The sequence below is a fragment of the Corvus moneduloides genome, chromosome 21 (assembly GCF_009650955.1).
Source record: "Corvus moneduloides isolate bCorMon1 chromosome 21, bCorMon1.pri, whole genome shotgun sequence".
NCBI classification, from domain to species: domain Eukaryota; kingdom Metazoa; phylum Chordata; class Aves; order Passeriformes; family Corvidae; genus Corvus; species Corvus moneduloides.
Window position 1 is genome coordinate 2,229,389 of NC_045496.1, and position 12,330 is coordinate 2,241,718.

The 12,330-nt window shown below is 47.3% G+C and overlaps 2 protein-coding genes across 2 annotated transcripts; one reads left to right on the forward strand and one right to left on the reverse strand.

Annotated features, from left to right (window-relative positions):
• Nucleotides 1-391: 391 nt before the first annotated feature.
• Nucleotides 392-7,568, forward strand: PSMD5 (proteasome 26S subunit, non-ATPase 5). The gene is made up of 10 exons (XM_032130764.1): nt 392-603; nt 782-926; nt 1,486-1,599; nt 1,812-1,940; nt 2,585-2,694; nt 3,099-3,241; nt 3,704-3,895; nt 4,082-4,191; nt 4,644-4,784; nt 5,292-7,568. The coding sequence occupies exons 1-10, from the start codon at nt 407-409 to the stop codon at nt 5,547-5,549; spliced, it is 1,539 nt and encodes a 512-aa protein (XP_031986655.1). The 5' UTR covers nt 392-406; the 3' UTR covers nt 5,550-7,568.
• A 374-nt stretch (nt 7,569-7,942) lies between these two features.
• On the reverse strand, nt 7,943-9,802 carry LOC116454501 (putative UDP-GlcNAc:betaGal beta-1,3-N-acetylglucosaminyltransferase LOC100288842). Its single transcript, XM_032131196.1, has 2 exons — nt 9,797-9,802; nt 7,943-9,259 (listed from the first exon to the last, which is right to left on the reverse strand). The coding sequence occupies exons 1-2, from the start codon at nt 9,800-9,802 to the stop codon at nt 8,159-8,161; spliced, it is 1,107 nt and encodes a 368-aa protein (XP_031987087.1). The 3' UTR covers nt 7,943-8,158.
• Between the last annotated feature and the right edge of the window lie 2,528 nt (nt 9,803-12,330).

The window sequence follows — 12,330 nt, forward strand, 5'->3', positions numbered from 1 at the left end:
CGGTGAGACCACCCCCACAACGGAGCGCGCCCCGCCCATCACCGGGACCACGCCCCCAACCGGGACGCGCCCCGCCCATCACCGGGACCACGCCCCCAACCGGGACGCGCCCCGCCCGCCACGGGACCACGCCCCCAACCGGGACGCGCCCCGCCCGCCACGGGACCACGCCCTCTCCGCTCGCACCGAATGGGGCGGAGCCGAGGGGGGCGTGGCGCGCGGACATTTTGTTTACATTTCGGCGGACGCAAAGGGCGCCCTTAGCGACGGCGCGGCGGTTGCTAAGGGCGGCCGCAGCTCTCGCGATGCTTCCGCGAGGCGGTTGCTAAGGCCGACCCGAGTTCTCGCGATACTTCCGCCCGGCGGTTGCCAAGGGCGACGTGAGTTCTCGCGAGACTCCTGGGAGATGGCGGAGGCGGCGGCGGCCAAGATGGCGGAGGCGGCGGCGGAGCTCCTGGAGCGGGCGGCCCGGCGGGATGCGGCGCTGGAGGAGCTGCGGGCCCTGCGGGTCGCCGTGCAGGCCGTACCGCCCGCCGCCCTCCGCGCCCGCCTCGGCGAGCACCACCTGGTAGCGCTCTTCGGCCTCCTCGGCGTCAATGACCGGTGAGCTCCGGCGCGGTGCCGCGGGCCTCACCGGCCCCGCCGGGCCCTCGCTGCTATTCTCCCGGAGCGGGGGATTCCTGCCGCCTCCCCGGCTCATTCTCTGGGCTGTTTCGGGGCGGGAGGTGGCACAGCGGTTTCCCTTTACTCAAGAGCTCGGTTTTGTCTCCGTCCCGCTCAGGGAACAGGTGTCCGCGTGTGTTTCTATCCTGGAGAGGCTTCTGCAGGCCCTGGATCCCCTTTACGTGATCCAGAACCTCAGGGAAGAGCTGCAGAAGGGCCTTTTCCACCCCGATGACTCCGTGAAAATCCTCACCATGTCGCAGGTACAGGGTTTCTTCCAGGAGGAGGGGACAGAGCTCTGTGGTGAGCTCTGGGTTAGTCCCCATCTGCTCTTTTCTGCCTCAGCTTGTGATAAAAGCAGGAATTGTGTCCTTCCACACCCGTGCCATTTAGGATAATTACCGTGCAGTGTGTATATAATGCTTTATGATATGTCAGTTACAATGTATAAAACTATGTCCTGACAAAAGCAACTTGTGAATAAAACTTTTGCTACGTGTCCTGGTTAAAGCTTTCCAAGCCAGCACTGACAGCAGGTGCTCTAAGAACTAAAAGCAGCAGCATTTTGATATTCAGGATACTTCAAATGTGATTGTGGAAACACCAAACAGGCTGTGGGAACTTTTGTTGCATTAATTTGAAAGAACAGGATTGTGGGGTGTTGTGGTTTGGGATGGACTTTTGGAAGTTTCAGGTTCAGCTAAAAGCAGTTGTTGGCCAGTTGAGATTTAATCCAAAAAGCTCAAAAAATGGTGATTTTGGCTTTCTGTGCAGCTGTTCCAGTGCTTGTTTTAATGTTATCTTCTGTAATCCTGTGATCAGGTTGGGAGGATTGTTGAAGACTCAGCTGCTGTCACAGAAATTCTGCACAGCCCCGAGCTGCTACGGCAGATCATAAACTGCATTGGTGGAGAGAAAATTGCAGTGGCTAAAGAGGTAAACGTGACTTTATTGTCCCATCCCTCTGCTAGCTGAGGTAGTTGGATGACAGTGATCATAACTAGCTCTCCTCAGTGAAAATTGAATTATAGTTAAAATTAAATGCACAGGTATAGTTAATAAGGTCATAGAGAACATTGGAGCTAAGCCTGTTCTTCTCTGGGTGGTTTTGTTCATTTTTCATAACAAGCTCCTGTTTTTGCTTGCAGGCTATCAAATCTCTGTCGAGAATAGCCCAGAGCCAGGAGGGTTTGGAGGCTTTGTTTGGGAGCACTTTGTTGAGTGACCTGAGGAATGTGATGGCCACGAGTGACGTTGTTCGCTACAGAGTCTATGAGGTGGGGGGGTTCTCTGCTGGCTCTCAGGCTGGGTTTTATGGCTTTTAAATCAGTGTTTCTCACTGCTTTACACACTTCTCTTCATGTCTGTGTTTTATCAAAACTAGAAAGGAGTAGGAAGATTACAGCAGTGTGGGCTCTCATGATGTAATAACTTCTTTCCCATTTTATGGTATAGAAGTGTGAATTACTGTTTATTTTCTAACTTGTAGTGCTTAAGGCATTGGAAGGGCTCCACAGAATTACTAAAGACACCTTGAAGTGTTTGTTTCTCTGAAAATAAAAGTAAAATAATTCTTGTAGTCTCTTAACCTTTGGATGTGAAGTGCTGCTGAAAGTTCTAGAGAGATGCTAGCTGTCAGTCTAAGATGTTTGTCAAAGGAGAAATTATACAACTTAGCCATCCTAGAGCTTAATGGGAATAGCACAGGAAAAGCTGATTGTGAGTAGAAGTCAGATGCATGTGCTGCAAACTTGGAACTCCTTTTGGACTTGCTTCAGGCAAAGATTTGGGTTAATGATAAAAGTATGATTAAATTCCATATTTAATACATACAGGGTTAATCAGCACTGTAGGATGTATTTGGCTGTCACTGTGAATTATTATAATGTTTTTATAAACCATCCTTTTTGCTTTTTTTTAGTTAATTGTGGAGATTTCATCAGTGTCAGCAGAGTCTCTGAATTACTGTGCAAACAGTGGGTTAATCCCTGAGTTAATTGGGGAGCTGACTGGAGAGGATGTGCTGGTCAGGTATGTTGTGAGTTTGCCAAGGAGATTTCCCCCATTGTTAAAACTCTTAATATTCTGATAAAACGTAGTTGTGTGTGTTTCTTGGAAAACCCTTCTCAGAAAAATGCTCTTATCTGCCTCTTCTTAAACTGCCTTGAGTGTAAAATGCTTTATACCTTAATTTGAGAGCCAAGAGGGAGTTGCCCCAGTGTGAGGTGGTAATTGTGAGGTTTGGCTGTGATAGAAACACTTCAAATTCTTCCACAGATCTAAAGAGTTGAATGAGATTGGAGGAGTGTTGGACACTTGGGGTCACTTGTTGGTTTTTTGTTAGGATTTTGTCTTATGGGTATGGGGTTTTTTTTTTAATCACTGACTACTTCAAAACCCACTGAAATAAGCCCAGATAACTTTGTGTGTTGCAGGGCCACGTGCATAGAGATGGTGACCTCGCTGGCCCACACCCCCCATGGGCGGCAGTACCTGGCTCAGCAAGGAGTCATCGACAAAATCTCCAACATCATCCTTGGGGCAGAGTCAGATCCCTTCTCCAGCTTCTACTTGCCAGGTGACACCATGTGTTCCTTCTTTCCAGGGTTTGCTGCTTGCTTTGGTAATGAGTTAAATCGACAGGACTGTTAAACCTCTCTTTTGAAAGCTCAGGTGAAATTTTGAATATTAGATTGGATCTATAAAATATTGGATATTTAAATAATGCTGAAGGACAGTCTGACGCATGAGGAATGTTCCTCAGTAATAGTGGTAAGATCTGGACAGGCTGTGCTGTAGCTTTAAAGTTTGTGTTATTGTAGCCTGTTTTAGGAATACAAACATCATGAATTAAGCAACAGTCAAAATATTTGGCTTGTTGCTTAGTTCTGTCTTTATTTTGAGCTTTTTACCAACACTATTCAGACTTAATAACACATGTTCAGGAACAAATCAGTCTCACACTAACGTACATTTAATTTTGACATTGCTGAAGTTGTTGTTCTTCCACTCAGTGCTTTTTTTGGTCTTGTTTTCTCAGGATTTGTTAAATTTTTTGGCAATCTGGCTATTGTGGACAGTCCCCAGCAGATCTGTGAGCGATACCCTGTCTTTATGGAAAAAGTCTTTGAAATGGCAGAAAGTCAGGATCCAACCATGATTGGAGTGGCTGTGGACACGCTGGGAATCCTGGGATCAAATGTGGAAGGCAAACAGGTTTTACAGAAAACTAGTTAGTATCTTTCTTTTCTTTAATAAAACTTTTCAGTATAATACAAGGTTTAATTGGTTTGGGGTGATACTGAAAGGAATTGAAAAATGTATTCCTTTACCTAGTGAATACATTAATAATGGGTAACTGTATTCCTGTAGAGATCTGGCTGAATTAATTAAAAGCACTTTGTTTTTGTTTTGAAAGGAAGTAGATTTCAAAATCTCTTAAGCAAAATAGGGCACCAGGCCAAGAATGCCCCCACTGAGTTACGGCTTCGGTGCTTGGATGCGATTTCATCTCTGCTTTACTTGCCTGTAAGTTGGCGTTTTGGTCTTTGTTTTTGATTCAAATCTCCAAGAATGAAATCATCACACACCTGAGTAATTGTGAGAAGACATTTTGCAGCCTCTAGGTTGGGTGGCTGTGGTGCTTTCAGTGTTCTGAGTCGCTGATTTACTGTTTTGAAATTCCCTGATTTGTTTGCTTAAAGGTTTGGGTTTGTTTGTAAGGAGCCAGGTGTTCTGAAATGTTAATAAAGCATGAAGTCAAGACTTCATTGACAAGGGAATGAGAGTAAACAGGTTCATATCCTTGTGCTTAAGGGGTAGGGGCAAACTGCTCCAGTCCTTGTAGCGTTCTTTGGATCCAGGGATCTGGGTTAACAGTGTAGCTCTAAATGAGGGAGTGAAACATTTGAACACATCCTGAAAATTTGAAAGTCTTTCATAATCCTAGTCAAACTCCTTCATTTTTGTCATTTATGTAGCCAGAGCAGCAGACAGAGGACCTCTTAAGAATGACTGAATCCTGGTTCACATCCTTGTCCAGCCAGCCCCTGGAGCTGTTCAGGAGCATCAGTACTCAGCCATTCCCTGATCTCCACTGCGGGGCTTTGCGGGTGTTCACTGTGAGTGCTTTCTGCTTTTAAAGATCAGGGAGTGACTTGTGCTGCCATTCAGTCTCAGACTTATTTATTTAGTTCGTCGAAGTGAATGCCACAAACTTCTGGTTAAAGCCCAGAAGTGGTCAGAAAAAGGCTTTTTTCCTCGTGCCCCACTTGCATTCCCCGTTTAAATAATGCAGCAGACACGTCATGTCTGTAATGCTAATTTCTGCTAGATTGGAGAGGGGGAAAAAAGGCAACAGCTGTGCTCTAAGGTGCTGCTTCTATAGCAGAGGCACTGCTGTGATAATTCCCTTAAAACTTTGAAGATAAGCACTGAGCTGTACTTGTTCTCCAGGGTTAAACCCTGCTGCTTGATTCAAGTGCTGGTTGTGTAACCACTGGTGGAATGAATATCTCGTTTAATTTTCCCTGTTCCTTGTCTTTGTACCGAAAACCTTACTGTGTAACTGCTTTTTTGGGGTTTTAATATGTTTTCCCCCCTCTCATGTCTTTTGTCTTCCTGTTTAGGCCATTGCAAATCAACCATGGGCCCAGAAGCTGATGCTGGACAGCCCAGGGTTTGTGGAGTACGTTGTGGACAGATCTGTGGAGCCTGACAAAGCTTCAAAGGATGCTAAATACGAACTGGTGAAGGCCCTGGTGAACTCCAAAACCATTGCAGAGATCTTTGGGAATCAGTATTACCTGAGGCTCAGGGCTTACCTGCACGAGGGCCCCTATTATGTTAAGGCAGTTTCTACTACAGCTGTGGAAGGAGCAGAATAATGTCCTTGGTGTCTGGGGTCCCCTTCTTGCAAAAGATATTCCTGGCACAGGTGTTGAGGTACAAGGTGTAAAAACTCTCCACACTGGAGGTTGTCTCTTTAAAGGAATGTGAAGATATTTTGACTCTATTTGAGATGAGTCAGGAGAGGAAATTAAAAGCTGTTGTATATTTCCCCCTAAAATGTCACGGCAGAAGTTCTCTCTGTGTCTCATGAGACAGGTAACCCAGGTGAGCACTTACCAGCTACTGACTGTGTTTTATTTGGCAGAATTCATCAGCGTTTGGTTAAATTGTTCTTGGGTTTGGAGTTTCTGTTGTGTTTTCTCAGTAGGTTACAGTTCAGTTAAAACCCCACCAAAACACCTCAAGGTTTGTAACCTCAGATGCTGCCATAATTTCTATTCTTTTTTAATTCATTTTTTTACCTGTCAGAGTTGGCACTTGCATGGAGCACTCTCTTTGTTCTATCAGAATCCTGTTGCTGAATAAGCCAGTGACCCTGTCCACATGAGGGAGTGTGGACTGGATTCTCTTGTTTGCAACCTGCTGGATGTGAGTCTTGCTGGAATAAATAATCCTAAATATTGTTTACATTTTCTGCTGAGGATTTAAAAAAGAAAAAAAAGCTTTTAGCCCTTTTACAAACAAACCAATGCACTCTGTAGGGATCAAACCCACCTGGGAGCTTTGTCTCCCTTGTTGGCTGTGCTGTGGGATGGCAGCTCAGTTTTGTGGCTGGAGCACTACAAGGCTACTTCAGAACCAAATCTTGAATTGTTTACACTATTTTTTAACAGAGATACAATTTTTTAAGTGTTGTTTAAAGAAATGTAGTATTTTAGTTACCTGAGTTAGACTGAAAGGGGGAAGAACGTGAAGCTGTTGTATTGAAGGGAGTGAATGAACTAGGAGTATGGAAATGTGGCATCTTAGGAAGTTGGAATCTTCTTCTGAAGATGTGAGAACTGTGAGGGAGAATCAGGACTGGCTGGGCACTCCAGTGACGTGTGACATGTCTTTGTCCATAAACAGAGACCACGGGGTACTGTATATCAAAGGCTTGTATTGTTCTGTTTGAGAAATACGTCTGAGGAGTAGCTGGGGGGAGCAGAATAAAACATGAAATTACTGCTTTGGGGCTTATTTTAGTAATGTGTCAGCCAGCTGTGACTCTGGAAAGAACTGACTCCACATCCCTGTGCTGCCAGGGGAAGCAGGAGGATCTTGTCATGCAGTAACTCTGGTTTTGCCTGTGGTAGGTAGAGGTGCAGCTGGCATTGCCTGCCAGAAATACTGCCCAGGAGTCCAGGGGGGCTCTGAGGAGCTGGGGAGGATCCCTTAATGTTTGCTAAGCTGTCTAAATGGAGGTGATGTGCCTTGCTGCTCACAACCCAAGATGTACCAGAGTTGTCATCCTACATCCCAGTGCTGCTGCTTTTATCCTAAATGTGCCCAATAAACATCTGCCAGTGAGAAATGCACTGCAGTGTCTCGTGACTGCAGAGAGCACGGGAGCTTTGTGAATCCTGCATCCAGCAAACACATCAAAGCACTAAAAAGGAAATGAAAAGAGTGTAGAAGTCCTTAGTTTGCACTTGTTCTGGGCAGTTCAGCTCTGTTATTTTAGGTGGCTTTGTGTGCTGGTGGCTCTGTGCAAGCCATATGCTGAAATGTCAGTAAAAGAAATCAATATATAAACCTGTTCTGCAATTTGTGAGCCTCTTCCATGTGTGTTTTCAGCTGGTGCTTTTGAAGGCTACTCTGTGTGCTGAGTATTTAGCATCTGCTTTGCATGGTACATTTGCCAAAGACAATATTTTAGAATGTGCAGAGATGCCAAACGAGGGGATTTTTTTATGTATACACATATGCTTTATTTTATTGAGCTTTGAGCTCAGTGTTGATTGATTAATTGATCACTTTCCCCTTATTACTCACATGCAGTTCCCTGCCCATGCTGTACATTGCCATATGGATTACATGCTGCTGCTGTATCTGATATAAATGACAAAACTGAAGTGTGTTGTTTTTGTCACCCCCTCCTTGAAGTAACAGGTGGAGATAACTGAGGAAAAAACAGAAATGGAATGCTGGAGAATTGAGGTAACATGCTGAACATTTGGTTTAAAAACCAAAAAACCCCAAACCAAATCTCGTCACTTGATGGATGTTAACAAGCAGCATAACTTGAGGGATTTCCAGGGTGGCTCAGTGGCTGTTCTCTGGAGCTGCTCTGTTTCTCTGTAACCCAGCCTGCTCAGAGGCAGCTCCTTTTGTGGATGGAAAGCTTCCCCTTAGTTACAAAATTCTTTGGAAGTAGGTGATGCCTCACTCAGATAAAAAAGGAGTTTTGAAGACTCAGAAGTCTGAAAAACCCTGGATATGGACAAAGTCTCTTGGAATACTCCTTTTTACTTTCATGCATGCACTTGTAGGTACTTAGGCAGAGTACATCCAGTTCTGCTCTGTCACACGCTGTAACAGTGAGAATTCATTTGCTGTTGAAGGGAAAAGAGCAAACTTTGGGAGGGCATCCTTAGTACTGTATGTTAACAGGATAACACAGCTGATGAAAGAAAATCCAGACTCTTTTTGCAGAAGTTAAACCTTAATTGACAAAATGAAGGACCTCATTTTTGATCCTATCCAAGTTGAACTGTTTGAACTTATCAATGTAGGTCAGAACCTTGCAGGACACCAGGCTGTAGTAGGTTTCCAGTAAGGAACAATCTTCCCCATCGCTCGTTTCCTTCCAGTCTTTAAATAGCTCATCCTCTCTCATGTCAGAAGAGGTGAAAATGAATTTATAGCAGCATCGATTGTAGCTGATGTGCTTCTCCCCAGAAAAGCGGGAGCTGTGCCTGGCAGCGATTCCAGCTCTTTTAGCACAGATTCCTACGAAGGCAGCGGGGGGCACCGCCAGTGGCACCTCCCTGGCAGCCACATAAACCTTGCGAGCCACGTCCTGGGACATGAGGAAAGCGCTGCCATGGCAGAAATCCGGGTAAAACTCCTCGGGGTATTGATGGATGGGGACAAAGCCCGGGCTCTGGGGGTCCCTGTCAGGCACTCCGTGATGAACCACCCTCCCAAGGTAGATGTCCTCCCGCTGCGTTAAGCTCAGCAGGTACCCAGCCAGGCTGGGAACGCCGACAAAGACGTCCTGGGCTGTGTGAAGGATGTACCTGGCATGGGGACAGAAAGTCACCGTCCACTCCACACTCATCAGCATCTTCTGCGTCTGCATCTCGGGGGAATCGATGAAACTGCCTTCAATGATGTCTCGGTGCTCTTGAGCCTCTTCATTGATCTCCAGCTGGGTGCTTGCTGAAGCTGCCTTTCCTACAGCAAACAGAGTCAGGACGCTGTAACCCCTGGAGCCTGTCACATTGCCCCAGGTCTGCCTGATCACGTTGCGCCTTGTCCTGTTTTCTGGGCTGCTGCAGACAACAATGAGCAGAAATATCTCTTGATTGGAGCATGTTGCTGCACTGCTGCCAGTGTGGGAGAGGTTGGCCTTCAGAGGATCCAGATCCAGCTTTCTGGCCCTCTCCCTGATCTCCAGAGTCTTCGCGTCGGTGTAAGAGAGAGGCAGGGAATGCAGGAAGTATTGCTCCAGCAAATCTGCCCCAAAAAGCAGCACGTGGAAAAGCAAGACATTGAAGAGGATGAAGCACCACTGGTGTGTGCGGAGCCTGCAGAGTGTCAGCTGGGGAAGAGGAACGTGGACACTGAATTCTCTTGCCTCTCAAACCAAAAGGCTTTCCCTCATTTTACAATATATCCATGCAAAGCAATCACAACTTCTAGACTGTGGTCTTTGTGTTATTAGTGTGAGGCTCCTTTTTTTCCTAGAAACTTAAGGAATGTACTTCTTGTGGCACAGTGAGATCCCAAACTGAGAAGGACGTTACCATTTTGAAAGCTGTTCTGTGCATCCATGTGTGGAAGTACCAGAGAATGACTCGCTATCAATATTTTCTGACTATTTTTAACCTGTTACAGAAGGCCTGAGGTGCCAGTTAATACAAGTCCTTGAAGGAGAGCTTTTGGTACTTGGCCTGACACTGCCCTGGGAAAGCTGGCAGGGTAAGAATCCGGAGGGAAAGGCCAGGTTGGACAGGGCTTGGAGCTACCTGGTCTAATGGGAGGTGTCCCTGCCCATGGCAGGGGATGGAATGAGATGATCTTTAAGGTCCCTTCCAACCCCCATCCTGTGAAAGCTGCAAAAGGCTGAAGCACTTACCTGCATGGTGCTGGGAGCTGTCCCTGCAGCAGGGGCTCTCTGGGCGGTTTCTCCTGGCGGTGGCTGTATCTATCTGGGTCTGCAGGATCCAGTTACTGCCCAGTATCTGCAGCCTGTGGCTTCCACCTCACCTGCCGGGGCGGAGGAAAGGTGATCCCAGGGGCTGATCGTGTTGCAGCCACAGAAAACACAAAGCAAACAAAACCCTGGCCTTTCCCTTTATTAATTTCTGACACTGAGAGATAAGTCAAGCAAATTCTGGGGCTCACTTGGTGGAAGCAATCCCTGGTACTGTTGTGAGTCTGTTCTTAATCTGCTGCTTTGCTGCTGGCCCTGGCGGTTGTGTTTTCCACAGCTGTGCCATTGTGGTGTTGGCTCCCCAGTCCAGGGCAGCTGACCCCTGCGCTGAGCACTCTGCATCTCCTGATCTGGAGCTTTGGGCGTGAACTTTTGGGTTTGCCTTGTGTGGGGTCGTGAAGGACACCCCAAGGCCAGGCTGGCTCCAGCACCTGGGGCTCTACTCCTGGACAGGCTCTGCCTTGGGCTGCTCCAGAACCTCTCTGTGTTGCTGTTGGCTCAGCCACGGCTGTGCCGGAGCTGATGGGGCTGGGGAGCCACAGGGGCCTGGAAGTGCTGCAGGGGGAAGTGCCAAAGACACCACAAACAGGATGGAGGTGTCAGCAGGGGGGAGTTGGCTTTGGCAGTGGGGCTGTGCAGCACTGAGGAGAGAGGGGGTTGTGGGTCCCCAGCAGTGCCCTGGGAGGGCAGGGAAGGGTTGGGTGATGGCAGTGCTGCTGTTGGAGGGGTAGATTGACGTGGGAGGTTTCAGCCTTGTGGGAACTCCAGCCTCCATGGGAGAGCAGGGAGATCATGATTTCTTTTCAATTTTGAAAAGGTTTCTCAGAGGTCAGGGTGCATTTCTGTTCTGCAGCCTTGGGTGAAAGGAGAACACAGCACTGCTGTGGTTTGTCTTGGCTGGGCCATTGCAAGGCTCCCTGGAGCGTCCTTAGGGCAGCCTGGATTAGCCCAATGTCCCAGGGAGATGGAGAAGAGCTTTGATTTCTGCCTTGAGGGGTCCAGGGTTAATCCCCAGCTCTTGCTGAGCTGCTCAGCTCTCCCAGCTGTGTTGATAGAGGGAATAGAGGAATTATAGAAGAAACCAGGTTCCCAAAATCTGCTCACAGCTTGGAAGTTCATCTTACCCCACTGAAAAACCCCAAAACATTCACGATGTGCAGGTCCCAGTGTGGATTTCTGCTTCAGGCTCTCCAGAAAGAGGGAAAACTCCTTCCCCAGAGCTTGTGTGTCAGCTGGGACACAGCTTCATCCGGCCCAGCCTCACACTCTGCAATCCTCACAGAAGTTGTTCTTTGAAGCTGGGTGAGCTGTCAGCACGGGAAGTGTCAATTAAATGTGTGCCCTGAAATAAAAGGCTAATAAGGAAATATTTTTCACGCACGGTAAAACAGCCCTGCAACTCCAGATACCCATTCTGGGGGAAAAAAATATCCTTCTTTGAAGATATTCTGTCTCCAGCTAAATCATTTAATCAGCAAATAAATGCCAGTGTTTGAAACCTCTTACATTAAAAATTGAGTATCTTTAGAATAATAAAATAATAATAACAATAAGCCCCACATGTGTATCATCCCCAGTGCAATTAGGCCCAGCATGGTGCTGGCAGCACTGCCGAAGTCATTCCTTTAGCATTGCTCTGTGGTGGCAGCAGCAACTTTGATACCAAGTTAATAGAAAATTAACACTCCCTGAGCCCAGCCAGGGCACAGGCAGCTCTTGGATGTGGGTTTTTATTTATCCACAGAGCCTGATGGATTCCCACTGAGAGGAAGCTGAGGAACAGCAAGGCAAAGACTGCTGAAGGGGAAAATAACAGAGTCCCTCAGCTCCAGGAGGTTTGCCTAGGGGTGGTCCCTCCATGGCCTTTAAACCCAGGTTTCAGGCAAACATAACACCCAGCAGCTCATGTGTGACCTTATCTCACTTTTCAGATGGGTGACGTGAAGCTCATTTGGGGAAATCCTTGATCCCAGGGAGATCCAAGAGTTTCCTGGAGAAGGGTGAATTCAGGAGCCTGGAATGGCTGAAGTCAGGTCAGTGAGGGTAGGAACGCTGTTCCTACAGCTGCACTGAGACCCCGCACAGTCTTGGGGGTGTAAATCATGCAGTCAACCAGGAGAGCAGGTTTTCCTGAGCCACAGGGCTAGAATTTGCTTTCTGTGGGATGTTTTCACATTTTCTTTAAATTTTATGTCCAAGCAAACCTCATTACAGGAGCAGGTATGTAACGCTCTGGGCAACTTGACCTGTCCTAAAGCTGTGAGTGTTCAGGCTGAAGGGTGCTGGGGTTTGATTTTTTGGAGAGGGCATGATTTGTGATATCCAAAGACCAAAGCAGAGCTGCCAGGAGGGTGCTGTTGAGCAGGAGAAGCCTGGGGCAGGCAGTGGGTGCTGCAGGGGAGCAGCTGAACCTGCAGCTCCTTAAAGCATCTCCTAAAGTCTCCTGGCTTCCTTCC